Source organism: Saccostrea cucullata, unplaced genomic scaffold (genome assembly GCF_032062105.1).
Source record: "Saccostrea cucullata isolate Sc308-1 unplaced genomic scaffold, CSIRO_AGI_Scuc_v1 ctg4233, whole genome shotgun sequence".
NCBI classification, from domain to species: domain Eukaryota; kingdom Metazoa; phylum Mollusca; class Bivalvia; order Ostreida; family Ostreidae; genus Saccostrea; species Saccostrea cuccullata.
In genome coordinates, this window is record NW_026936610.1 from 4643 (window position 1) to 31011 (window position 26369).

Sequence of the window (26369 nt, forward strand, 5' to 3'; positions counted from 1 at the left end):
AAACTACGACAAAATCCGTCGACAATTCAGTATGTATATAACGGCTTAAAAATAAGTAAAAAAACGCAAGTCAGCATTTAACTTTATCATAAATTGTATATGCTGACAAGGTCATTATATCGAAATAATGACTTTAGACGAGACTGCTGATATTCTTTTTCAGCAATTTATAATTAGCTGTCAATTATTTACCTTGTTTAAAAGAACATGGCCCTGCGTATCAAATCAACTGGAGATATGTATATTGTATATTATATAAGGTGTATCGTTGCAAAAGTAAGGGAAATTGACGATTGAAAAGTAAAAGTCAAAACATTTTAAATAAAGCTTTGTGAGTAGAGAACTATTGACGTCTTTTTATAGTAAAATATCCTTAAATGAGACAGAGGTTTCAGACTCTGTGATATGTTTATTTCAAGCTCATATGGGATATATCGTGCTGACATAAAATGGAAAAATTTACACATGTGCAATCCGTTCATAAAACACTTTTCTGTAAAAAAAAAAACTCCGACACAAAATAAGGAAAAGGAATGAATCAATCGGAATATCTTTAAGCAAATTATAAGCCGACGTACAGCGTTGTCATTATCGAACTAAAGGGGGAAAAGGACAAAGTCTTAAACTGATGGGACAGGATTATATTTTTACAATAAATTATAGTATGTATTTAAACATGAAAAATGTACAATTTCATCAAATAGTCGACTCTCCCATAGATTTCTATCAAATATTTCATTTTGACACATTAAAACATAATTTTGACATATATTTAAAACTGGGTATAAAGAAAAAAAATGTATGATTTTTTTTTTACATTTTCCCCCATTTTTCTTATCAGTAGAAATATTTCCTTCGCATTGGGAACATTTCTAGCCACGAAATAACAGGTGAGTAAGCTCAGGTGACTATTGCTATCCGTTGTCGTCCGCCGGCGTTCGTCGTGCGTTTACATTTGAACATTTTCAGCTTCTTCTCTGAAACCGCTCTACCCATCTCAACAAATTATGACACAAAGCATCAATGGGAGAGAGGGAACAAAAATTGTGAATTTCATGGTCCTTACCCCAATGGGCCAGGGGGATGGGGCCATAAATCCATGCAATCTTTTAAAATCTTCTTTACTCCTGGACATTAAGCAGTCAAACTGTTGGTATGATTGTAATCAGCATTGAGTCGTCCTCTACCAAAATTGTGAAAAACATGGCTCTAGGGTCAGGGTTTCTGATGATAGGGCGGGGCTTAATAGATTATATAGTGAAAATAATTATTTCTTTTCTTCTTCTTCTCTAAATACTATACTGATGAAAATGGTTGATTGCATGCAATGGAATCAAATATTGTCATTGTTCTTTCCCATATACTTCAATGTAAAGCTTAGATTCCCCTTTTGTTTGTCACCCTACCCCCGCAAAAAATTTCCCACCCTCAGCTAAATAAAAATAAACACACACACACACCAGGATGGCAATGTGTTTTTGTGGGGACCCACCAAATTAAATAGATCTGGGTTTAGTGAAAAACATTTCGCGAAAAATTCAGTATCCGGAGCTCTTTATTAAAAACAATCAATCTTGATTGGGCCTTGCATGCATGGCACTTTTTCCACCTTGACAGTTCATCCCGGACTCCATGCCACTTAAACAGAAGAAAAACCCGCGGTGAAAATTTGACATTATTGAAGAAAAGAAAGAAAATGCGTGTAAAACTTCATGCACAATGTTATTTTACCATATGTGATTAAATTAAAAATGTATTTCTTAAAACAAAATAATGACTTATCAGGTCGCCAAGTTTAGCTGTTTTGGTCTTTTCAATAATTTAAATGTGGCGCCTTGTAAAAACTGAATTATCTGTTCCTGGTACATATTCTTATATAAGTACGAAAAAGAATTGATAACTTTTTAAAGTTCTCTTAATATATCTAAAGTAACTGAATCAAATTTCTATGAACAATTGCGTATTGAATTTTATTTAAACATGTTTTTGAAGACGTCAAATTTACACTGTGGGATTCACCTCTGGTTTAGTGGCATGGTTTCCAGGATGAGCCGTCAAGGTAGAAGAAAGGGGCATGCATGGCATCAAGCAACTTGAATAAATAGTACAAACACCAAACACTCCGGATACTGAATTGGTCGCGAAATGTTTTTGACCAAACCCACATCTATTTCTTAGCACCCAAAACACGTTGCAATCCTGGTGATTTTATAGTTAAGGGTAGGAATTGTTTTCCCACATTTTTTCGACAATATAAACTTCATACTCACAGTTGTGCTTGAGCTTTCAGCTCAGGTGAGCCAAAAATTACCTAACTTATTTCTGTCGAATTGAGCTTCTTAATCTTTGTTTACACGTGTATGTTTTTACTATACATTATCAATTCTCGCAAAATACTTCTCTTCATCAAACTACGAATTACATTTAAGCTCACCAGAGCTTAAAGGTAAAGTGAGCTTTTTTGATCACCCGGTGTCCGGCGGCTGTCTTTATGTCCGTCTGTAAATAAACTTATTACATTTTCAATTTCTTATCAAGAACCACTGGGCCAATTTTAACTAAATAAATCTGATACAAAGCATCCCTGTCTAAAGGAGGGCTTTTTTTTTAAAATTTTAATATAAAGGGTCAAGCCCCTTTCCAAGTAGAGATAATCAAGAAAATTCGAAAAAGACTGGTGTCTTTCTTTAGTCTTCTTCTCAAGAATCAGAAAAGCTGAAACGATTATCTGGAAGAATCCTAGGGTAATGTAGATTCTATATTATTCAAGTCATGGCCTCTTGGCGTAGCTTGAGGATAAAACTGCCAATAATTTTTTGTTACATTAAAACATGTAGCTGCAGAACTGTAGCTCTCCGGAAAAATATATTGATAGTTGTCCGGTCTGTCAAAATATTTTTTTTTCGGAGAGCTACAGTTCTGCAGCTACATTCAAACATATTGGAAAAAAATCTTTAAAATCTTCTCAAGAACCATTGGGCCAGAAAACAGAAAAATAATGTGGAAGCATGGGTATAGTGTAGATTCGAAATTGTTGAAATCATGCCTCAATGTGCAATGGGGGTGGGGTTGGGTACAGTGGGGCAATAAGGGGGAGGATATGGTGAAGAACAACAGGGCTAAAGTTACTCAGGTGATCATTGTTGCTCATGGGCCTCTTTTTTTCCCTTTATCAGAGGTGGATAGCAAAGATGAATAAGGATACATTTCCCAACAGATCGAGCGCAGGGAAGTGATCAACTGGTCCAAATTTCACAAATCTGATCAAACTCCCTTTCCTTTTACAGCTTCTGTACTCTGCCTCCTAAATGCCATGTAGCAGAGCAGATTTAGGTAGTAGTACATTTTAATTTTACTACATGAACCATCCTTAATTGCTTATAATAATCATGTATCAAGTTTGCCTGCTGAAAACCAAAGATTACAGAAGTTTTGTTAAAATGTTATCCAAGTTAATTATAAACAATTGACAAAAAATTACTTTATTTCCAATCAAGAGCCTACAGAGGAGTATCAAAAATATACCATCGTAAAAATAAATAAAAAAAATTGATAAGAATTATAGAAATAAAACTCTATAATCTAAAACACACACAAGCAAGTTGTTATTGCTTTAAAATATTACATAAGATTCGAGGACTATTTACAAGTTGAAGTAAATTATCAATATTTTTTCAAAGGTAATGATCCAGAAATATTTCAAACTGATAACTATCTGAACTAGAAAAAATTACGTTAAACGTCAGAAATGCTTTGATATTTTCCTAGAGTGAACAATCTATTAAAGTCTATTTCCCTCTCGGCTTTATTGGCGAGACTATTCCTTGGCCTCTTTTGCCCTTCCCCTCCTCTGCCTGACCACAGATTCAATGTGGAGACGAGCACCTCTTGGCTTTGTGTTCTTTCCCAGCATAACCAAAATAAGCACATCCATCCGTTGTGTGAACTTTACATGGAATAAGACTCCCCTCGTGGTGGACTCGACCCACGTACAGCCCCTCATCCACCCTTAGAGCGTTATGAGGGACGTTTCCGTTGGAGGCGCGCTCCCAGCTATACATCCATTTATTAGAATTCTTATTGCACAGATGGTAAAAACTTGGGCAAATCCTTTCTTCACCATCGTACGGAATACAGGCTCCACTATTAAAAATGCAGCCCGAATTTTCCAGGTGTAAAGACGCCACCAATGTAGGCGCAGACTACGTAAAGTGTTTTGCCGTCTGCTTCTTGTCTGCCTGTAAATACGTCGTTTGGCAACCAGCTATATGTTTTATACCAACGGCCGCTGTAAAGTAAATAGATATATGTTTTCAAAAGTCGTTATCTTTAATTAAAAGTATTTATGTATATATTTGACTTAGTACTCACTCTATGCAATCATCTCTATTCAGACCGTCACTCTGCATTTTAATAAGAATATGAATTTAAAGTACTCTGTCATAAGGAAATGCAACTAAATTCATGTATATACACACGAGATTTTATAAGTACGACTCCGGACAAACTTCATCCGTTTGAGATTACCTATGTTGTAGTAGTGTAAATTTATGAAAATGTGTCCTGTTTTGCAGTTTTCTGAATTCACAAACATTGGGTAACTTGCATCAGCTTTTAATAATAAAAGAAATAATTATGAATGAAATTGTGGGTGTATAAAAAAACGAGATGATTTTAGAGTCAACTTTTTTTTTTCTACTGTCGCCTGCTTATTGTATATATTCCTCCCAATTATTTGCTAAGAACATGCTCTGAATATGATCCGGATACACATCACAGATAAATTGATGATATGTCAGCAATTTGTAAATTCTAAAGTTGTTTAATGACATTGTTAGCAAACAAATATAAACGATCAATGGGTCGTATTCTGGCCGACTTTGGATGAAATGTATGGAGATAACGAACAGTATTCAAGCTCGTTAGTCCATAAAACAATACAAAATTTGAAGCAAAGCAAATACAGACCTTTAAAACATCAGAAGTGGGATCAGGTGCCATGGAGGGATGAGCATCCTCTTTCTTTAGTAAATTATCCAAATATGAAACAGATGTGTCTGACTTTGTGGTATCCTTTACTTCAAACTCTCCGGGATATATCGTATCGAGATAAGAATGGAAATAACCATTGTCAATTGACAATACAATGTTGCTACATCTAAATAACGAGTTGAAGGCCACAGCAAATATTTTCTTCTTTTCCAGTTGTAGATTTATGAATAAAAAATTCTGCTTCATATGAATAAAAAAGAGGTCTTCTATTAACGGAGTGCAATTGGTACCCATGGGAATTCCAACAGATTGTTGGAAGACATAATCACCAAAAAACACCATATTGTTAATAAGAAACTCAAGGAGAGGGTTAAAGTTCTTGGTATCCAATGAAAGATCTTCAAAGCGTTAAAGTTCTTGGTATCCAATGAAAGATCTTCTCAAAAGGATTACATATGTGAAAAATGAAAGTCCTAGCCCATACCGTTCGAAAGTTATGGCCAAAGTTAAATTTTTTTCATAAGTACGGAAATCTCCAAGGTCAAAAGGTCAAAGTTGTTGGTATCCAATGAAAGGTCTTGCCAAAAAGAATACATATGTGAAATATAAAAGTCCTAGTATCTACCATTCAAAAGTTGTGGCCAAGGTCAAAGTTTTTGAAAAGAAGGTCAAACTCCAAGGTCAAGGTCAAGGGGTCAACATTTTTGGTATCCAATGAAAGGTCTTCTCACATGGATTACATTAGTGAAGTACGAAAGCCCTAGCCCTTACCATTCAAAAGTTATGGACAAGGTTAAAGTTTTTCCATAAGTATGGAAATCTCCAAGGTCAAGGTCAAAAAGTCAAAGTTGTTGGTATCCAATGAAAAGTCTTATTACATAGAATATATATGTGAAATATGAAAGTTCTAGTATCTACCATTCAAAAGTTATGGCCAAAGTAAACATTGGGAGATTTTGTGTAAAAGTGGGTCAAACTCCAAGGTCAAAAGGTCAAATTTGGTGGTATCCAAAGATAGGTCTTGTCACACGGAATACACATGTGAAATATGAAAGTCATAGCTTCTGAAATATGAAAGTCATAGCTTCGCTAAATCAAAAGTTATGGGCAAGGTTAAAGTTTTTGTGACAGATGGACAGACTGACGAATGAGATTTAATGTCCCCTCGCTTTCGTGAAAGGGGGACATAAACATTACTTAAATACAACATATCTTTGAAAAAACAAACAAACATATAAATATAGGAAAACCTTATTCTTAATGATTTAATAACTGAAAACATTTACTTTGTGAGGTTGTATTGAGCATGAAGCTTGAGTCCCATTTGGAAGTACTTGAGTTCATTAGAGGTAGCAGGTACTGAGGTAGCACAGGTTCCATGTTTTGACCACTCATGTTCCCTAAAATTAAAGTATAGGTGTACTCTTCATCAAGGATTTTATTTAATGTAATGTCACATACAGTTTACTCATCACTGTAGAATATTCTCTGATATAAAGTTAAATTTTTCTACCAGAAACTGTTTGCTTCTGTATCTGGATAGAGGTTTGGCCAAAATCTCTTCAAATCTGGCACCAGTGGCTGAAACAAACAAAAAATTGTACACAGTGATAGTAAAATAACTACAAACTACTGACTGACTCGGGGGGGGGGGGGGGGGGGAGGGTAATAAAAAAATACCCAAAATTTGACTTTAGGGTGGGGTCATAAACAAATGTGTCATTAACAGATATATTAACAATGAACAAAATAAAGATGATATAAGACTTCTGTTGTTTTTACTGAAATATATGATTTGTCTTCACTGATGTAAATTAACGGTATATATTTGAGAGTATACATGTATATACCTGTACTTTAACTAGAAATAAATAACACAGTCCGAGTCAGAGGTCTCACTAATGAATATTAAAAGATGGTGATATTTAGGCATGCATACAAACATAGTGATAAAACCATACATTTATAAGAATATTAATTCTTATCTTAAAGTTCCTGTGGGTAAAATTTAATGATCAGAGTATCATGAATTCAAATATATGAACAGACAGATAGACAAAGTTACCCAAAATAAATGTCGTGCTTGTCTTCCTAGAGCTCCTACAGTTTAAAAACTTTTCAATAATTTTACTGTTTTGATTTTTCATGTCACAGTGAATATCAATGGACACACAGAAGAGTAATTCAAATTTTCAAGCAGTGTCCTAAGTAGAGGTCAAACCTCTGTTAGTGTACATGCTACTTCCCCTCCCTCCAAAAAAAACCCCCTAAAATGGGTCACATTTAACACCATCACTTATATGCATGTAAGTCCACTCAAAGTGAAATTTACACTTCAAAATTTTCTTGCTGAGTTTACTGCAGCATATGAAATTTTTCATTTACCTTACCTTGGTCAAAAAGTAAAAGAAGTATCAGTCACTCAATGCAAGAAATTTAACTAAACCAAGTAATACATTTTTTCTTTCAAAGATGTAGGAAACATAATCTTAAGTTCAAGAAAAAATATGACAAAGTCCAAAGATCCTGGGGGGGGGGGGGGGGGGGTTCAAGATGTAATGTATATTAATTCCAGGTTTTTCAAGCAAGATTACTTTTTCTCTGAGTTAAAAATCAATATCCAGAGAAAAAAACTTTTAAATTACAAATTACTTACCTTGACCATTTCAAAATTAAATGGCCAAGATTTGTTACAATTTTCTGGTTCTTTAGATTTAGAGTCTGCTGTTGGCCTAAAAAGAAACACATCATATGTAATCATTTTTTATTTTCATATTAAATGAAATACATCGAGAGTCACCTATAGTCATAAAGAAATACATTTTTAGTGAATGTTGTACTTTTTATGAAGTGTATATTTAATTGATATAATGTTCTCAAGTAATAAAAAATCAATTTCTGACAAGTTAGTTTTTCAATACTGAGCTGATTTGTGTTTTTAAAAATCATGTGCTCAGATGGTAGTGTGGCCAATTGGCTTCTTGTTTAAAAAGAAAACACTTTAATTTTTATTTATAGAAACTATATGAAAATGATGTGTGAAGCCTGGACCTTTATTTGTCATGGGAAATTCATTATGTCTTTCAAATTGCCACAATGTACCTTTTAATGTTATTGATTTTGTTAAAATTTTGTGATTTCAAATGTTCTAAAAGTTCCTTGGAATTTTTTATAAAATTAAAATCGCTTTACACACTTCTGAATGAATTTTAAAATAATGTTGAACAATCTTTTGAAGTTTGTAAATCACAAATGTTAATCATCTTATAGAGGTGTAATGTATTTGTAAGAGATGGTATGTCCATTTACCTCAACCTGCTATGTATAATTTTTGTAAACAAATTCAAAAGTATTTTGAAATCAAATATTTGACATCAATTTAAATTCAATTTGGTTGTGTTGGAATATTATAAAACATGAAAACCTGACATATGATTTTGAAATTTTCTCATAGAAATGGTCTATGAATATAAGTTGAATTACAACTTTTAAAATTAAATCCAAGTTCAAATCCAATAGAAGAAAACAATTTACCTACTAATTAGTTATGACACTGTAGCAGTAATAAACAATTTTCAAAAGCAGTTGTAGTTCATGTATATATAGAGAGCAAACATCCTCACATTCTCAAAAGTATACCCTTATTTGATATTTAAAAGATAAATACGGCATCATTCAGACAATGTTATTAATTTATTTTTGCTTTATTTGATAAAAGACATATTCAAATTTCAAACCATGGGGAATTCTTGTAAATGTCACATCTTTTACACATAGCTATCATTTGTTTTTTTTTTCAATTATTTTAAATATGATATCAAATTTAAAACAAAACCTGTTGTAAAGTCATCACATTTTGAAAGTAAATGTCAAAGTAAAGCATTCTCAATATGTGCCAAAATCAACATGAAAGCAAAATGAGATGCTACTTTGATGTTTGTTGCAAATTTGCTATTACTTACTTCAAAGACAGAGGAAAAGAGCATTTATTTAATACTCATAAACTTCTGTTGTTCATATTTGTAATATTTTATTTGTCGTAATGATACAAAAATATGTCGTCCTGTACAATATTGTTTTCTTAAAAAATACTAAATATTTTTTGTACAGACATTTTATGTTTTGAAATAATTTAAATACTACTACTTTTTATAATTAAGTCTAATTGATCATAAAGGAAAAATTACAAATTTATCATATTCTTACAAAATAAAATTTAATTCTCAACATATTTTAAAGATGATGTCTTTTAGCTTTAGATTTTGTTTTCAGTGATATTACTCCTCGGTTCATCTTCCGTCCGTTGATTAGTCATCGAAAAATCTTAATGTCTGATATTGAGGTAAAAATTCCTTATAACAGCAACAAGCATGAATACAATACCAAAGCCGACAAGTATTAATGAGTACGGAACTCCAAAAGAAAATTCTTTCCCATGTGTCGCTTTTTTGGAAGCGTTCGTGGCGATGAATCGAACCAAGACAGCGAACTCAGATGTAACTATGAATGGAAAAAAAGTTCACTTAAAATTATCTCATTTATATTTAAAGCATATCCTTAATCTAAATATTAATCTAAACGGTTTGAACGCGTAGATTATCGCTCATATTTATGGTTTTCTTCCTTAGATAGATAATGTTCTACGGCTATTTACTGATATCGTTTATTAAGGTAGGAAGTCATTACCTGCCACAAGTAGTAAAATTCCCCCAATCACAAACGTCGATGGAATCGACGCTTTTCTCTTGGTATTATTCCAAAAAAGAATCGACCATCCAACTCCACCGGCCGCGACAGCAAGGAGACTCTCTATCTGCACATCTATCATTGCTGAAGAAAAATATGGTTATTTTATATATGTTCTGTTAAGGTTTTTTTAAGACTTCGATAAATATGCCGGCGTGAAGCGTTCAACTGTTATTTTTAACGCAAAACAGTGTGCACTATATTTTTTGACGTCAAGTGGCGTAACAAAGGAGATATTCATGCTTATTCGTAGTACATATGTAATGTAGTTCATGAGGAAATATACTGCATTTTATTTTGTAAAGAATCATATATAGGGGAAAGAAGTCGGTTCACTTTATGCATAAAATAGCCCTGTAGATATACCAATTGATTTATAAACACTTGATTGTTCATATGAAGCATTTAAATAAATTAGAGACTTCATGTTTTCATATCCTATTAAAATTTTTCTCCTAAAAGGCCAGGTCTCGGAGAACTGACTTGATAAAATTTCAATGTTCTTGAATTTTAGGCTAAACAGGTATATTTGAGTATATTTTTAATGAAGAAAAATCATATGAGCGCACTCTCTTGTCTAAAAAAATAAAACATGTCTTTTAATCCTCAGAAACAGTTTTTCATTTACTGATTGGATATCTTAGATCAGAGATTGCGCTCTATATTAAATATCGAAAAATAGCTTTTAAAATTGGCCGATTTTGTATACTTTTTTTGAGGACGCATTTCGTGACGTTATAATGCATTGACTAGCCAGTAAATTACGTCATTTTTTTTATATATACACAATCACCAAAGATCTAAAAGATATTAGATGCATTGTTAACAAAAACTATGTAGTTTCAGTTTTTCAGAAATTCACAGGGCCAAATAAGGCAAACGTGAACCTTGTTCTTTATTGTAAATGTAAATATTTAAAAATACTTCTTTTCAAAATCGGAAGTAAATCAAATAACTATGTAGAAAACTTTTAGAAAAAATGAGAGAGAGAGAGAGAGAGAGAGAGAAAGAGAGAGAAAGAGAAAGAGACTTACAGAGCTGAAGCGCCCCATTGAACTTATATTTCTCATCTAAAGCTACGTAAGAACTTGTCGAGCATTTGTCAGTTTCCTGGCGATCACAATCCCTGGCGTAAAAAATGCTCAATTGGCTAACCTACAAAATTGAATAGTATAAATTGCTATTACAAGGAAAATACATTACTGTTTCCTTTAATTGTTGCACAACAAATGGTGTTTCTATTCTTCTATTTAATATTCTACCGAGTTTAAATACAATTATAATCGTTCAAATAAGTTACAGTTACCTCTTCAATTATGAATCCAGGTAGGGCCGTGGCAACGATGCATAAAATCAAACCAATGGCTGACGATAGCAATTCAACATAAATCGGCATCCTTATTCTCTTTTAAAGTATCCATAACAAACATAAGATTATTTACTAAGCGAGGAATTGTCGTTTAAAAAAAGAAGTTATACTTGTAATTCATTTAAAGAAAGTATTTCAGTCATTTTTGATGCGCTGATAATGAATCCCAGTTTCCATATTTTATATTCAATGCATTATTTTTTTGGCTTAAACCGAGGAACCGCATCATAATAGGTGCTGGCACGAAAAAGATATCTCCCTGCTCTATGGGCCTGAGTAAAGGTCAAAATTTGCAGCCCTCCACCGGCAAGTGGTATGGTCTCCATATGAGTGAACAATTCTCAAGAGGGACGTTAAACAACAAACAAACGAACGAACAAACGTATTAAAATTAGACAAAAAAGAAGAAAAATTAAACAAAGAATGAAGAGAAAAATCATTAGAGAAAAGGAAAAGAATCAGTTATAAAAGCTGAGTGATGACCAACCTATATGGGAGCTCTTCAGTACCGCTGTGTAATATGGAACAGTTTGTATTTATATATAACATCAAAGAAAACAGCGTAACATGTCCCAATAACTATATATATTTGATTCTAAAAATAAACGTGCAAATAGATTCTAATATTGGTTTGTTATTGTGCGTATTTAAAGCGCACTTAAAGTGTTTTCAAAGAGGAGGTCCCCTATTAGTTTTATAGCTCACCTGAACAGACAAACTTTGTATTCAGTAGTATGATGCTAACAACAATATATAAGGTGCTAGTAAATGAAGGTAAAGATTAGGCACTTAATGAAATACTAGCATATGGAAATATACGTTATAAGTTAACGTTTATTCCTGTGAAGCAGAATTTATTCCAAAACTTCTATATGAGAAGAAGAAAACACGGAAAAAACGGTCTTTAAAAAAAATATTATTCAACTCGACATTAGGATAACATTATTATGCCGAAGTAGAGCCATGCAGTTTAGTTTTAGTGATGCTTTCTTGTATACAGTCGGTAAACTTTCATTGATATGTCGATTCGATATTTAACCCAGTGGACATGAATTCAATGACACTTAATGTCTATCTCATCTGTTTCATATCTGGATGTTGACCATAAGGGTCAACAAACAACTTACAATATGTATAAATGATTGATTAAATGATTGAATGTTGCTTGACGTATCATTGGAGAATGTTTCACTCATATAGAATCGCCAACGTTTATCAATGAAGGTCTTCAAATTTAGTCCTTTGCAGGTTGAAATTGAAAATCGGGCAATGAGGTATCTTTATAGTGCCAGCACCTGCCATGAGACGGGACCTCAGTTTTCCAGGGCCTATCCGAAGGACCTCAACATTTTGTTTAAAAAAAGTCGAGCAATTGGTAAAGAAACAGTCCCTACCTAATTTTCATCCGCTGATGTCAATCGCGGCCTTCCAATTTTTACTCCTTTGACAAACGAGGTCACCCTTTGCCATTGTAAGCTTTTCTTATTTACGTAGAGATATCCTCCTATCACCTGGTCACCTTATCACCTTTACATTTCCTAACTTATTTAACAATCAAGAGCATGCTCCGAGTACGATAAGCTGTTAAACATAGGCAGGTTAAGAACAGATAAGTTTATGTTACAGGGATTTTAACCACCTCGTTTAAAGTCAGCATTTTGTGAATTCTGTGGTCGTTATAATGACCCTGTAAGTAAATATTACCTACCAATAAATGTTTTTAAAACAGTTATTAATCATCTACGAAATTTGTGGAAAGTTTTGGACTGAAGTATTTTAATAGTGTAGAAAAAGGTGAGAAAAACATCACTTTTTATAAAATTTACTTGACCAGGTGAGCGTTAGAATCTTGGGCATTATGTTTACATGGTAATTCGATTCTTTATTTTTGGCACTTGTCGATTATGCGCAGTTAAACGAAGATTTAAATGAATAGAATCGTTATTGATCGGCTTTAAATCCCAAACTTTGACATTGCGTAAAAAAATGTCTAAAATAGAACTGAATTGTGTCTAATAATAGCCTGCTATTTTAATAAAATTGGGTGTCTTCAACATAAATAGCGAGGAACATACGTGTTTACTTTTCCTTGGAGCCATATTACAGACAAGTGGTATTTCATTTATTTAATTAATCAAGAAAAAGAAAAACATCTTAATCTCAATATTTCAAAAGAAGGTACGTTTTTTGCTTAATTGTGCCCTAAAAATTAAATGTTTTTTTTTTTTTTTAAATTTTGAAACTGTCTCAAATATTAGTTGTGTACATGGCTTTTATCGATAAAGAAGGTATTTAGCATAAAGGTATCATTCTGGGAATATGACGTCGTTAATTTGATGCATTTCTTTATTTTAAGGAAAGTCTCAAAATGATCCATTTCAAGAGTAATTTCCCTTAAGAAAATAGTGTCCTCAGCTGTCTCCCAATTTAACGTCATATATGGCTTTTTAAAAAGATAATATCACACTAACCAAAATTAAAAAGATCTTTCTATCAGTTTTATTTCTTTATATCAAGATAGGACTTTCCTGCAAATTACTTGTACACAATATAAATCAATAGCGGTTTATAGAAATCACAATTTTACAACAATAACCGATTTATTTCAGGCTCGAAATTGAGTAGCAGACACAGTTTAAAATCAATTTAACTAAAGAAACGTGGGGATAATTAAGTTCAAAATTGGTGAAAATTTGAATTTAATTGAACGTTAATAACAAATATCATCTTAATCTAAACCTACTCTTGTATTTTTATTCTTAGATCAGATACGTCATATTCAGCTTTAATTTTTATTTTTTAGATATGTTGTAAAATTCATTTAAAGTTCACATATCTCAAAATCTTTGTGGTCGATACCTGGAAACAATATTATCTGACAGAAAATTGCATTGAAAATTGGTATCTTCCTCAACTTCTTCAGAAAATAAAGGAAAATATGCATGTTCACCACAATAAGCATTTAGAAATGTGTGTGAGGAAAATGATCTGCTTGATTTTTCCGCATGGAATTTCAAAGCATGAGTTTTCAAATTTTACATCAGTTTCATTTTTTAAGAAAATCACAAGGCAATATTTGAAACCGTACCTTGTTTTAAGCATAAACTACATCAACTAAAAATTCAAATGATTGGAAGACGATAGAAAAAAGGAGATTGGATTAAGCAATCCTAACCCTCTTTCGTGAAATATAAAAAAGAGACTAGATTATTTTAGGTGGCAAAATCCTTTCATTAATAACACAGCTAAAAGATGCAATTTTAAAAACTTTATATCCTAATATTTGAAGTACGTTTGCCTATCTATCTCTTGGTGTCCTATCCTCTTTTTCGTTATCTCTGAATGTTTCTTAATTTAGAAACTACAATCTTGAAAAAAAATTGATTAAACCAAACCGTTTGCTTCAGTGATTCTGCACGAACACTGAAAGCGTTATATGTTTCATTGTATGGTTTTATCCATCCCCTCATCCAACACACAAAATGAGATGTTTTTCTACGTACAATATTGTTTTCTTAAATAATAATGTATATATATTTGATTGTACAGACGATTTAAGTTTTGAAACAATGTAAAATACTAGTACTTAATGTACGTCTAATTGATCATAAAGATATAAATTACTTAAAAAAATATCATAATAACATATTCTAATATAGCAAACTTTAATTCTTAACATATTTTAAGGATGATGTCTTTTAGCTTTAAGCTCTAGTTTTATATTTTGTTTTGATATTTCTCCCTGGTTCATCCCCTGTCTGTTGATAAGTCTTCGTTTTATCTTCATTATGTTCATTTCTGATAAAGAACATAAAGCTCCTTATAACAGCAACAAGCATGAATAAAATACCAAAGGCGACAAGTATTAATGAGTATGGAACTCCGAGAGTGCTGTCTTTCCCTTGTGATGCTTTTCTGGATACGTTCGTGGCGATAAATTGAAGCAAGACAGCGAACTCAGATGTAACTATAGATGAAAACATATTTTTAAAAATAATTTTGTTTTAAGCATACAATAATAAGGATTGATTTCAACGTTTTGATGACACAACATATTTTTGGTTTTCTTTATTTGATAGATTAATGTTCTACAGCTATTTACTGATATCAAATAAATCAGTATTAAGGTAAAAAGTCATTACCTGCCACAAGTAGTAAAATTCCCCCAATCACAAACGTCGATGGAATCGACACTTTCCTCTTGGTATTCCAAAAAAGAATCAACCATCCGACTCCCCCAAGGACGACAGCAAGGAGACTCTCTATCTGCATATCTATCATTGCTGAAGAAAAGTATGGTTATTTTAAACACTGTTTTGTGAGGGTTTCTTGTCTAGGACATCCATAATATTCCACATATATATGTACCTCCTCCATCAGACATTATTTACAATCCCTTTTTCAGATATCGGAGATTAATTAAATAACTATGAACAAAGCCTTTAAAAATGAGAGAGAGAGAGAGAGAGAGAGAGAGAGAGAGAGAGAGAGAGAGAGAGAGAGAGAGAGAGAGAGAGAGAGAGATTGATTGATTTACAGAGCTAAAGCTGCCCTTTGGTTTCATTCTTCTCATCCAGATCTACGTAAGAGCTTGTTGAACATTGATTGGGAACACACATCCTGGCGTAAAAGATGCCCATTTTGATACTCTAAAGCATTGCATAATACACTAAGTAAATTCCCATATTTATATCATAACAATTCATGACTATTTCCTTTGATTGACTCTCTCTCTCAAAAAAAGATTTTTTTCTGTTATTGAATTTTCAATTAATCAATTATAACATATAATCTTTCAAAAAGGTTACAGTTACCTCTTCAGTTATGAATCCAGGTAAGGCCATGGCAACGACGAATAAAATCAAACCAAAGGCTGACGATAGCAATTCCACATAAAATGTCATCCTTGTTCTTTCTTAAAGTATCTAAATAAACGTAAGACAATAATGTAAACAACAAATATATCATCGTATTTTAAAGATCATAGTTCATGCATAATTATACATATTTTTGCTGTTTCTGCAATATTTTTTCTTTTTCCATCTAAAATTGATTTTATGATAAAATTGAGGAATTCGGAAAGGTAATTATGAAACTAATACCCCCCCCCCCCCAAAAAAAAAGGCTTTTCAAGACAATACATTTTCCGAAATACTGATTGAATATCATAAAAAGAAGAACACCATATTCATGTAAATGACTGATAAAAATAAAGTTGAGAAAAGGCGTGGATGCGGGATTCCTTTTTCTAAAAGGAGAGGGTGGTGGTTCCAACCCAGTCAAAAAGTTATTAACCCAATACTATATTTTCATGCATAAAGAAACCTTTATTTTCTTTCCCTTTTTTCTTTTCTTCTCAAATCCAAACAAAATATTCAGACAAATTCTAAAAGAGAAACAACTATATTGATGAAGGATATGCCAAACAGTGTTTTCTTTTAAAAAGAAATTCACAATAGTAATTAAAAATGATTAGTTTTTGAAAAGTTCATTAATTAGAAATTTTCCATTTGATTGCCTTTAAGTTACCAGAATAAGTAAAGAAAATATCCTTTAAAGTAAGAAGCAGAAAGTACCTAGGCTCGACGATACAATTGTAAAGAGTATATTTTTTTTTTATGTCATAATGCAGTCGATCTTGATATATACTGAAAACCAATTCCACTTTTCATGTATGTCATTAAATCTATTTTACTTTTCGAATTAAAACTTTCTTTCGTGTAAGAACGTTACTAATGTTTGTTTAAAAATAAAATGTGTATTGACCTACCTGTACGAGAGCTCTTCAGGACGGATGTGTAATATGAAACTGCAGTTTATATTGATGTATAATATAAAAGAAAACGACGTGATATATCCCTAGCTCTGTATTTGTAAATAAAATGGTATTATCCATAAATTAAAATTCTCAAAAGTTATATATATTTGTAGACTCGACTTTTCAGCGGGTGTTGTTATAGGTTATTTTGCGTAGTTTAAACCGTTTTAAAAGAGGGGTCCCTCACAATTATAGCTCACCTGATCATACAAGCTTTCTATCAAGAAGTCTGGTGATAATGGTGCTAGTGTATAAAGATGAAAACAAAATACTTGCACTATTGAACCATTGAAAACGGGATTTAAGACACTCTGCTGTATCTGAAGATTTTTTTTATGAATTTTCCTTTTCAGAAAGTCTCTACCCTGGAGTTTTATGACTGGATATGTTATCTCCCCTCTCAAGAAAGTTCATAATCCACCCCTTATGATCTTTTTTATTATGTATTCCTTTGTCCGAAAACAAGATAAAAGGGAATTGATTAATTTTTATTGAGAGTAGGTGACATCAAAAGGTACGACTTCCTTACACTTTATACAATTATCCTACCTCTGATGTTTCGGAGGTCCATGTTTGCTCTGCTCCTATTTTGTATTGTTTTATGGACTTTGATATTGAATACTGTTCATTATCAACATATCCTTCTTCATACAACCATCATTCAAGTGAAATCGAAAAAAAAAAATTGATATCATTGATAACTGCTTCTTCGGTAAAAATGTAGGTAGGTATTTTTCTTATAATTTGTTTGGTCATCAACCAAATTGTTTTGTTAAAGATCACTCTAGTTCTACACAAGTACTCTGGAGATGATATTAAAAGCATGCTGGAGTTCCTCATTGACAAGATTTATGTAGTCTTAGGTGGAAAGATCTTCCAACAACTGTTGGCCTTGTTGAGTGTGCGTCTTTAGTAGCTAACTTTCATATTCCTTTGAAGCAGCATTTATTTCAAATTTACATGAGAAGAAGAAAACACAGATTTCGACCTTCTACTCAACAATAAGATATATTGACGATGTCATATCAGTTAACAATAGTTACTTTTATTCATGTTCGATATTCCAGTGATCTTGCAATTAAAGACATCACTGTGTCTGACACATCTGCCTCATATTCGTATGTTTTTCTGACTTTAAACGAAAAGGGCTTACTAACAACTAAACTGTGTAACAAAAGAGAAATCTTCAATTCTTCCATCTTTAACTGTCCTTACCTACCGTAGGTAGTTATATCCCGCTATCACCTACATATGGTGTGTACATCTCACTGTATTCAATACTCAAGGAACTGTTCCATGTACGATCGTTTTTTTAATAAGAGCAGTCTACAAACTGATAAGTTGGCGTGACAGGGATTTCAACAACCTCCTTAAACGCCGGCATTTCGTTAAATCTGTGGTCGTTAAAATGAACTTGTATGCAAATGAGACCTATCAATGGATCGTATTTTGTCTGACTTTTTTCATATCAATTGTTAAACCTCTGTTTTTATACTCAATACATGGTCCACGGTGGGTGGGATCGGTCGATAGGGGATGCCTACTTTTCCCAGACACCTACTCCCACTCGTGGAATTTCCAGGGGTCCGTATTTATGCCCCTTCAAGGGCAATATATTTGTGATTTAAAATAAAAAAAAATATTTTCAAGTAATTAATTGCTGAGTAAACATTAATATCGTAGAAGAGCTTCCATACATTGTCCTGAGGTAAAAGTAAACCGTAAACTGTAAAAGTCAACGCTCCTCACAAAAGTTCACTAGTAGTACTATAAAATCGTATACAAAACATTATTTACATGTAACTGGGACACAAATATACGCTACAAATAAACCAGTCATTATATTTCTTGGACAACGTGTAACAAGAGTGCTGCTATATAAGGGGAGAGATAAATCGTAGAAAAAATTGCTTGACCAGGTAAGCATAAGAATCTCGAGAATTATTTACCTTCACTTAGCCAGGAGAGCGCAAGAATCTCAAGAATTATTTATTTACCTGGTAATTCGATCCTTTATTGTAGGCAAATTTCTGTACTGCGCAGTTAAAAAGAGGATTTAACAGTACAAATTTGTATCAATATAAATTGTTAATTTGGACAACTGTTCGGTTTTTAAATGCATGTCTTTAAACCTGTTAAAATTATCTAGAGTTAAACCGCCTAAGAACAGTCTGAGATTTTAATGAAATAACGTGTCTTCTACCATTTTAATGAAATAACATATCAAAAAATGGCAGAAATAAAAATACATGTTTGTTTCTTCTCAGTCATATACATGTAACAGTAGAGGAGTTTTTTTTAATTCTCCAAATTATCGAAAAAAGAAAGAAAGCCATGTCTGAATCTTTCAAAATCGAGTTTGAAATACAGCTAAATTATGCATTAGGATATTATACAGCTTCTGATTTGGTCTATAATTATAAATTTTCAAAAAATCTGGCCTATAAATTTATGTTAGGAAAGTGTAAGGATCGCTCAAACCAATGCACTTTTTCTTGTTTTTCTGCATAGCTTCAAAGGCAGACCTTTGAACTTTAGGCTGATTCATAATATCCTAATGCATAGATTTTAATAAAAATCTTTAGATCTATTGGTTCAGGCGATAATTCGGATGCTTTATGAATGAAAGATCTTATTTTAGCCGTAAACTCATGAGCAAGAGTTACCCCCTGAAAATCAAAGAAAGATGAAAATACCAAATATATAATTCGACTCATGGACAGGAATAGTGACTTTGATTGTTACCTCGTCCTCACGTACTAAAAAAAACAACTTTTGTTTGATATTTTTTACATAACTAAACATTCCATCAATCAATTTGTTTTATTTCAGACAATTTGGAACATTAAAAACTACTTTAAAATGTAGTATAGACATTTATACATGACTAAATAATAACATATGTAAGTTGAAATATTTATGTATTTACACAAATAATTGATGACAAAATGTGCGAGTTATCAACAAGAAAATTAACATTCCATTGCTTACCATAATTTTAATAATTTTTTTGTCAATACAATAATTATTGATAGAGAGTTTAAACTTACGGACGTCAGTTGAGGCCAATTCGCAGAGAGAAATATTTTTTATTGCGTTTAATCGCAATAATTATTGCGTTTAAACGCAAAACGTTGCGTTTAATCGCAATAATTATTGCGTTTAAACGCAAAACATTGCGATTAATCGCAATAATGTTTTGCGTTTAAACGCAATACTTTTGCGAATAAACGCAATACTTATTGCGTTTTGTGTTTAATCGCAATAATTTTTGCATTTAATCGCAATAAACTAAGAATCTACTTTTATGCAGACACCACTGTCACGTCATCACATCTAGATTTTTGAGTAAATAAGTAAACGATGTCATACTGTAAAACGAGAATATTTTGCGCAATACTAATTTTAGCGCCTTTGGCGCAAGAGCCCCTGAACGCTAAAATTTGTTGTGCTCTAACAGATTTCTAAATATTATTTTTTGTGTGTGTTCAAAGCTTTCACAAAAGTACATGTATACCGGAACGCGCGACTACGTAATGTCGAAGGGGCTTTGGATTTTTTTTATATACATACTAGCAGTGTACATGGTAGCATCGATCGAGAAAGTTCTGCCAAATTATAATTTGATTAAACTATTGTTAGTTGTTACCCGATACCTAATATTAGTACCGTCAAAGTTTGGCTTCTCGGCGTGTCAATCATCCATCGCCTCGAGATAAACAATTTAATCAAGCATGGCGATTGAGCTTGCAGACATACCTAATTATGACAGGGAAGTAGCAACCGGGGGGGGGGGGGGGCAGGGGGCCTGCCCCCCCCCCCCCACTTTTTTTGCCAACATTACCTTCACTATGGAGAATGACCATTGAAAGGATGGTTGGCCCCCCACTTTTGACAACAGTATAGTGATATCAAGGAAATGTAGCAAAAAGATAGGAAGTAAAAGGAACTTTACCTTGAAAAAAGTTGGCCACTATCACCCCCCCCCCCCCCATACACACACAAACACATGAAATAGTTTTCGAGTTTGGAGAAATTTAAATTTTTTTTGCTTGTCAGCCTTTTCAGGTAAGAAAAAAAAATCTCTAGTTGCCCCCCCCCCCACTTTCAAAAACGATGCCACGTGCCTGTATGATTTCCCAGTTCCGTTTATCAGAGTTATTTTCTTTCAATGCATGGCCTTCTTTGATTATGAATAAATTGCGTAAATACTCTATTTCTTTTAAAATTACAATAAAATTAACATTGTGCCACGTCCATGTGATTGCAACACGACGGTAAAGTTGACTTATATACTTGAGTGTTTGCTTGACTAACCAAAAAGTCAAATACGGGCGAGGATAAAAAACAATATCACATTTATATATTTTAATGACAAGTGTAAAGCACTAAAATTTAATTATTTGCGCTAATGCATTCCCACTTGCGTTTGCGCTAAAATACGTATGCGCCAAATTTTCTCGTTTTACAGTATTCAATATGACCGAGATCAATTGCCTGAAATCACTACATATGTGAATAATATGATTTCTTTCGTTTGAGGGACGAATTAGACAGAAATCAATTTCTACTTTGAGTGATAATGAATGACTTGTTCGGAATTGCAACATTTTCATTCGAAAATCACGTGGTTCTTTAGAGTCTCGTTAGCAAGGCGATATAAGAGGTACGCGGGTATGTCAAGGCTACAACCAGATATTCTTCTTGCCTATAGATAGTTTTCAGTAGACCCAAATTAATGTAGACACAATCTTGTCGTTTCTGGGTGGTATAAATATCTATGTATTTTGTCACGGGGGTTAAATACCAAACCCGTGACGTCATAACTTGATCAGTAACACAAGAATTTGGAGGTTAAAAGGCGTGAAAGCATTTAGCATGATTATTGTGTGTGATTCATGCGGTAATAAAACTTATGAATAAGGTATGCTAATATTTCTTCAATTTCTTCATAAAATGAAAGCAGACAGTATGTTTTCCTCCCGACCAGCCTTTCCTCTGTCGTTCGCAACAAAAAAGATGCAAAAGTTCAACACTACGCCGCATACTTTGAACATAAATTTTATTCCTATTAAAAATTCCTTATTCTACAATTTTTGGAAAGTGCTGCTAGAATCGTATGGTTCACAGGATTTGGTGATTTTTTTTCAATCTTCTGTACAAAATGTAAAAAAATTTGGTAGGGTTTCATCCGAAAGTGTTGAATAATTATCTCTGTAGACTGATAGGAGAGTAGGATTCTAGTAGCACTTTTTATTGTACAGAGATTATTTTACATAACTATTATTACAAATAGAAATTAATTATCTCCCGGGTAGTGTTGAACTTTTAACTTTTTTATTAAGGCATATGTTACCATTTATATACGTCACATGAAGACTATAGAATCGCTAATGATAGCAAAAAATTTTTTTTACAAGACTTTTCCGTTATAGCAGCGTTGCATATATGATATTACAAAAAATGTGTAAATTCGCCGAATTAACATTCCTACGTGAATATTGGTTGCAATGGTAGTTTATGAAGACACGTAGAGCACAATAAAAGTTAAAATTCCATCTTTATTTATTCACTCCAACATCTACATGTACATTAAGATTGATTTTCATATTTTACATATGTTATGTACATAATACAGTAAAGCTGCTACATGTTGTTGCCTTGTCCAAATGGTGTGTTTTTAGCTCACCTGAGCCGAAGGCTCAAGTGAGCTTTTCTGTTCAAAATTTGTCCGTCGTTTGTCGTCGTTGTCGTTGTCGTTGTTGTTGTTGTCGTCGTTGTAAACTTTTTCACATTTACATCTTCTTCTCAAGAACCACTGGGCCAATTTCAACCAAACTTGGCACAGAGTATCCTTGGGTGAAGGGGATTCAAGTTTGTTCAAATGAAGGGCCGCGCCCTTTTCCAAGGGGAGATAAACATGAATTTGTAAAATATTAATGGTATTTTTAAAAAATCTTCTTCTCCAGAACCGCTGGGCCAGGAAAGATGAAACTCATGTCGAAACATTCTCAGGTAGTGTAGATTCAAGTTTGTTCATATCATGACCCCCGGGGCAAGGGTAGGGCCAAAATGGCTGACCCAAGTTTTACATAGGAATATATAGGAAAAATCTTTAAAAATCTTCTTCTCCAGAACCACTGGGCCAGGAAAGATGAAACTCATGTGGAATCATCCTCAGGTAGTGTAGATTCAAGTTTGTTCAAATCATGACCCCCGGGGCAAGGGTGGGGCCAAAATGGCCAACCCAAGTTTTACATAGGAATATATTAGAAAAATCTTTAAAAATCTTCTTCTCCAGAACCACTAGGCCAGGAAAGATGAAACTCATGTGGAATCATCCTCAGGTAGTGTAGATGCAAGTTTGTTCAAATCATGACCCCTGGGGCAAGGGGGGGGGCCAAAATGGCCGACCCAAGTTTTACATAGGAATATATAGGAAAATTCTTTAAAAATCTTCTTCTCGAGAACCACTGGGCCAGGAAAGATGAAACTCATGTGGAATCATCCTCAGGTAGTGTAGATTCAAGTTTGTTCAAAACATGACCCCCGGGGCAAAGGTGGGGCCAAAATGGCCGACCCTTGTTTTACATAGGAATATATTAGAAAAATCTTTAAAAATCTTCTTCTCGAGAACCACTGGGCCAGGAAAGATGAAACTCATGTGGAATCATCCTCAGGTAGTGCAGATTCAAGTTTGTTCAAATCATGACCCCCGGGGCAAGGGGGGGCCAAAATGGCCGACCCTTGTTTTACATAGGAATATATTAGAAAAATCTTTAAAAAATCTTCTTCTCGAGAACCACTGGGCCAGGAAAGATGAAACTCATGTGGAATCATCCTCAGGTAGTGTAGATTCAAGTTTGTTCAAATCATGACCCCCGGGGCTAGGGTGGGGCCAAAATGGCCGACCCAAGTTTTACATAGGGATATATAGGGAAAATTTTTAAAATCTTCTTTTCAAGTACTTCAAAGCTATGATTAGTGATATTTATATGGAATCATCCTCAGGTAGTGTAGATTCTAATTTGTTCAAATGATGAACGCCTGGAGGGGGGGGGGATAAATTCAAGCCCGATGTGCTCAGGTGAGCGCTGTGGCCCCTGGGCCTCTTGTTTTAAATTGTAATTTTATTTGAAGGTAATGAGTGGATTAAGATTAGAACACATAGTGCGTATATAATATGCAATATAAATCATCCTTAATTCATATATGGTATGCGCCTGTATCAATACTAAGCATGATGTCGATTTACTCTAGATATTGTTTTCATTGTTATTCAACTCCACTCCACCCACCATCTGGTGATTAGTTCCTTCCTGGCTGATATGGAGGCTAAAGCTCCTTACAACTTCAAAAAGAATGAATACAATACCGAAACCGACAAATATTAGTGAGTATGGCACTCCAATAGAGCTGTTTTCTCCTTTTGATGCTTTTCTGGATTCGTTTGTGGCGATAAATCGAAGCAAGACAGCGAACTCAGATGTAACTATGAACGAAAAAAAGCTAACGTAAGACAAATTATATTTATTTTTTAAACTATAGCCTAAACATGGTATTGATTTTACCACAACGTTTTGATCCACATTCACATTTATTTCTTTTTCATTGAATAGATAATATTCTATTAACTGCTATCAAATTTTATAGCACATCAGCGGTAAGGTACAAAGTTTTCACCTGCCACAAGTAGTAAAATTCCCCCAGTCACAAACTTTGATGGAATCGACGCTTTCCTCTTGGTATTCCAAAAAAGAATCAACCATCCGACTCCCCCAAAAACGACAGCAAGGAGACTTTCTATCTGCACATCTATCATTGCTGAAGGTAAGGGCAGTTATGTTATAAATAAAATTAATTTTATTACAACGTTTATTGGTAACGGTCCTCTAAGAACTTATGTCCAAATAAATGTATCTCACTTCTATTCTTAATGACCATGTAGTATAGGATACCGCTGCGAGAATTTAATCAGCATCAAAAGTAAGTTCTTTGATTTGCATAGCCGCGAGACACACACACACACACACACAAAGAGAGAGAGAGAGAGAGAGAGAGAGAGAGAGAGAGAGAGAGAGAGAAATAGAAATTTATTTACCGAGTTAATACTCCCCGTCAGTATTATGTTCCTCATTACGAGCAACGTAAGAACTTGTCGAGCATTTATCGTTTACACAAAACCTGCCGTAAAAGATGCTCAATTGGCCTGTCTACGACATTACAAAATAAAAAAAATCCTGTATTATTATAAAAATACATGATTGTTTAACTTTGATTGTCACACAACAAACGATGATTCCTTTTTTTCTCATTTAATTTTTCAATTATGAATTTAGAAACCAATAAAGTTATAATCTTTCCTAAAGGTTTCAGCTACCTTTTCAGTGTAGAATCCAGGTAAGGCCGTGGCAACGATGCATAAAATCAATCCAAAGGCTGACGATAGCAATTGCACATAAATCGGCATCCTTATTCTCTCTAAAAGTATTTAAAACATACATAAGACTATTTACTGAACAACGTATTATCAATAGAAAAAAAAATAATCGAATTTTATGAGGTGATCAAAAAGTTCGCGAACTAATTGAATAACTTACATAAAACAAATAAAAAAAGGTTACAGTGTTTATTATTTTTTAGTGTTTATTATTTTTTAAAGTATCCCTCTCTGATTTTATTGAACATCTACCATTGTTCTGCCTATGTGCAAATCACATTATCCAGGCGTTCACATGACATTCTCTAAAGCATTCTGTTCATGGACGCTAAAATATTTTTCCGAGTTTTATATGTCTTACCAAGAAGTATAATTATACCATTTCTCAGATGACTAAAAATTACACTGATTAGAACGAAATACCACCTATTGCACATTGTACATCTATGATTCTTGTGTTAAATTTCAATTTCAAATAACTAAGTCAATGACCTACCTTTCATGCTAGTGGCCCCTCAGTGTTTCTTGAGAAATACCTCAATTTTTAACACAATGACCATTTTTTTCTTTTCTCACAAAATATAAGCAACACAACTCTTAAATAATAAAATATTATAGCGACAGAACAGCTTTGCTTCATATAAAGAAACGATAAGAGTTTGGGCCATAAACTATAATAATTATTGCTGTCCGAATTTCCTCTGTCATATTTATGTTTTTTCCTCATTTTGAACCGAATATCAAAAAAATGTAGGAATCCTAAAGTTCTATTTGCCTTCTTACAGATATTTGAAATATGTATTCCCCAATTCAGATCAGATGTTATAATACAGCCTAGGTATTTTGTTGACTCTTCATGGGCAAGTACATGATTATAAAATGTGTAGTTGAAAATAATAGGGTTTTTCTTTTTTGAAACTGTGAGTACTGTACATTTATGTGGGTGAAATTTCATTTTCCATTTTGTTTCCCAAAGAGAAAGTTTATTTAGGTCTTCTTGAAGG

The 26369-nt window shown here is 33.3% G+C and overlaps 1 protein-coding gene and 3 long non-coding RNA genes across 5 annotated transcripts; all 4 read right to left on the reverse strand.

Annotated features, from left to right (window-relative positions):
- Positions 1-6267: 6267 nt before the first annotated feature.
- On the reverse strand, positions 6268-7735 carry LOC134245921 (uncharacterized). The gene is made up of 3 exons (XR_009987545.1): positions 7649-7735; positions 6506-6573; positions 6268-6392 (listed from the first exon to the last, which is right to left on the reverse strand). It is a non-coding gene; the product is annotated as an uncharacterized LOC134245921 (long non-coding RNA).
- Positions 7736-9316: 1581 nt separating this feature from the next.
- On the reverse strand, positions 9317-12621 carry LOC134245925 (uncharacterized). Its single transcript, XM_062728159.1, has 5 exons — positions 12502-12621; positions 11045-11143; positions 10773-10893; positions 9679-9822; positions 9317-9492 (listed from the first exon to the last, which is right to left on the reverse strand). The coding sequence occupies exons 2-5, from the start codon at positions 11132-11134 to the stop codon at positions 9317-9319; spliced, it is 531 nt and encodes a 176-aa protein (XP_062584143.1). The 5' UTR covers positions 11135-11143; positions 12502-12621.
- A 2094-nt stretch (positions 12622-14715) lies between these two features.
- Positions 14716-18014, reverse strand: LOC134245923 (uncharacterized). 2 transcript variants are annotated; one of them, XR_009987547.1, is made up of 5 exons: positions 17212-18014; positions 15922-16032; positions 15645-15756; positions 15250-15390; positions 14716-15074 (listed from the first exon to the last, which is right to left on the reverse strand). It is a non-coding gene; the product is annotated as an uncharacterized LOC134245923 (long non-coding RNA). The 2 variants fall into 2 exon arrangements; XR_009987546.1 differs by lacking the exon at positions 17212-18014 and adding an exon at positions 16878-17080.
- Positions 18015-24043: 6029 nt separating this feature from the next.
- LOC134245924 (uncharacterized) lies at positions 24044-25416 on the reverse strand. Its single transcript, XR_009987548.1, has 4 exons — positions 25306-25416; positions 25027-25138; positions 24609-24749; positions 24044-24417 (listed from the first exon to the last, which is right to left on the reverse strand). It is a non-coding gene; the product is annotated as an uncharacterized LOC134245924 (long non-coding RNA).
- Positions 25417-26369: the final 953 nt, after the last annotated feature.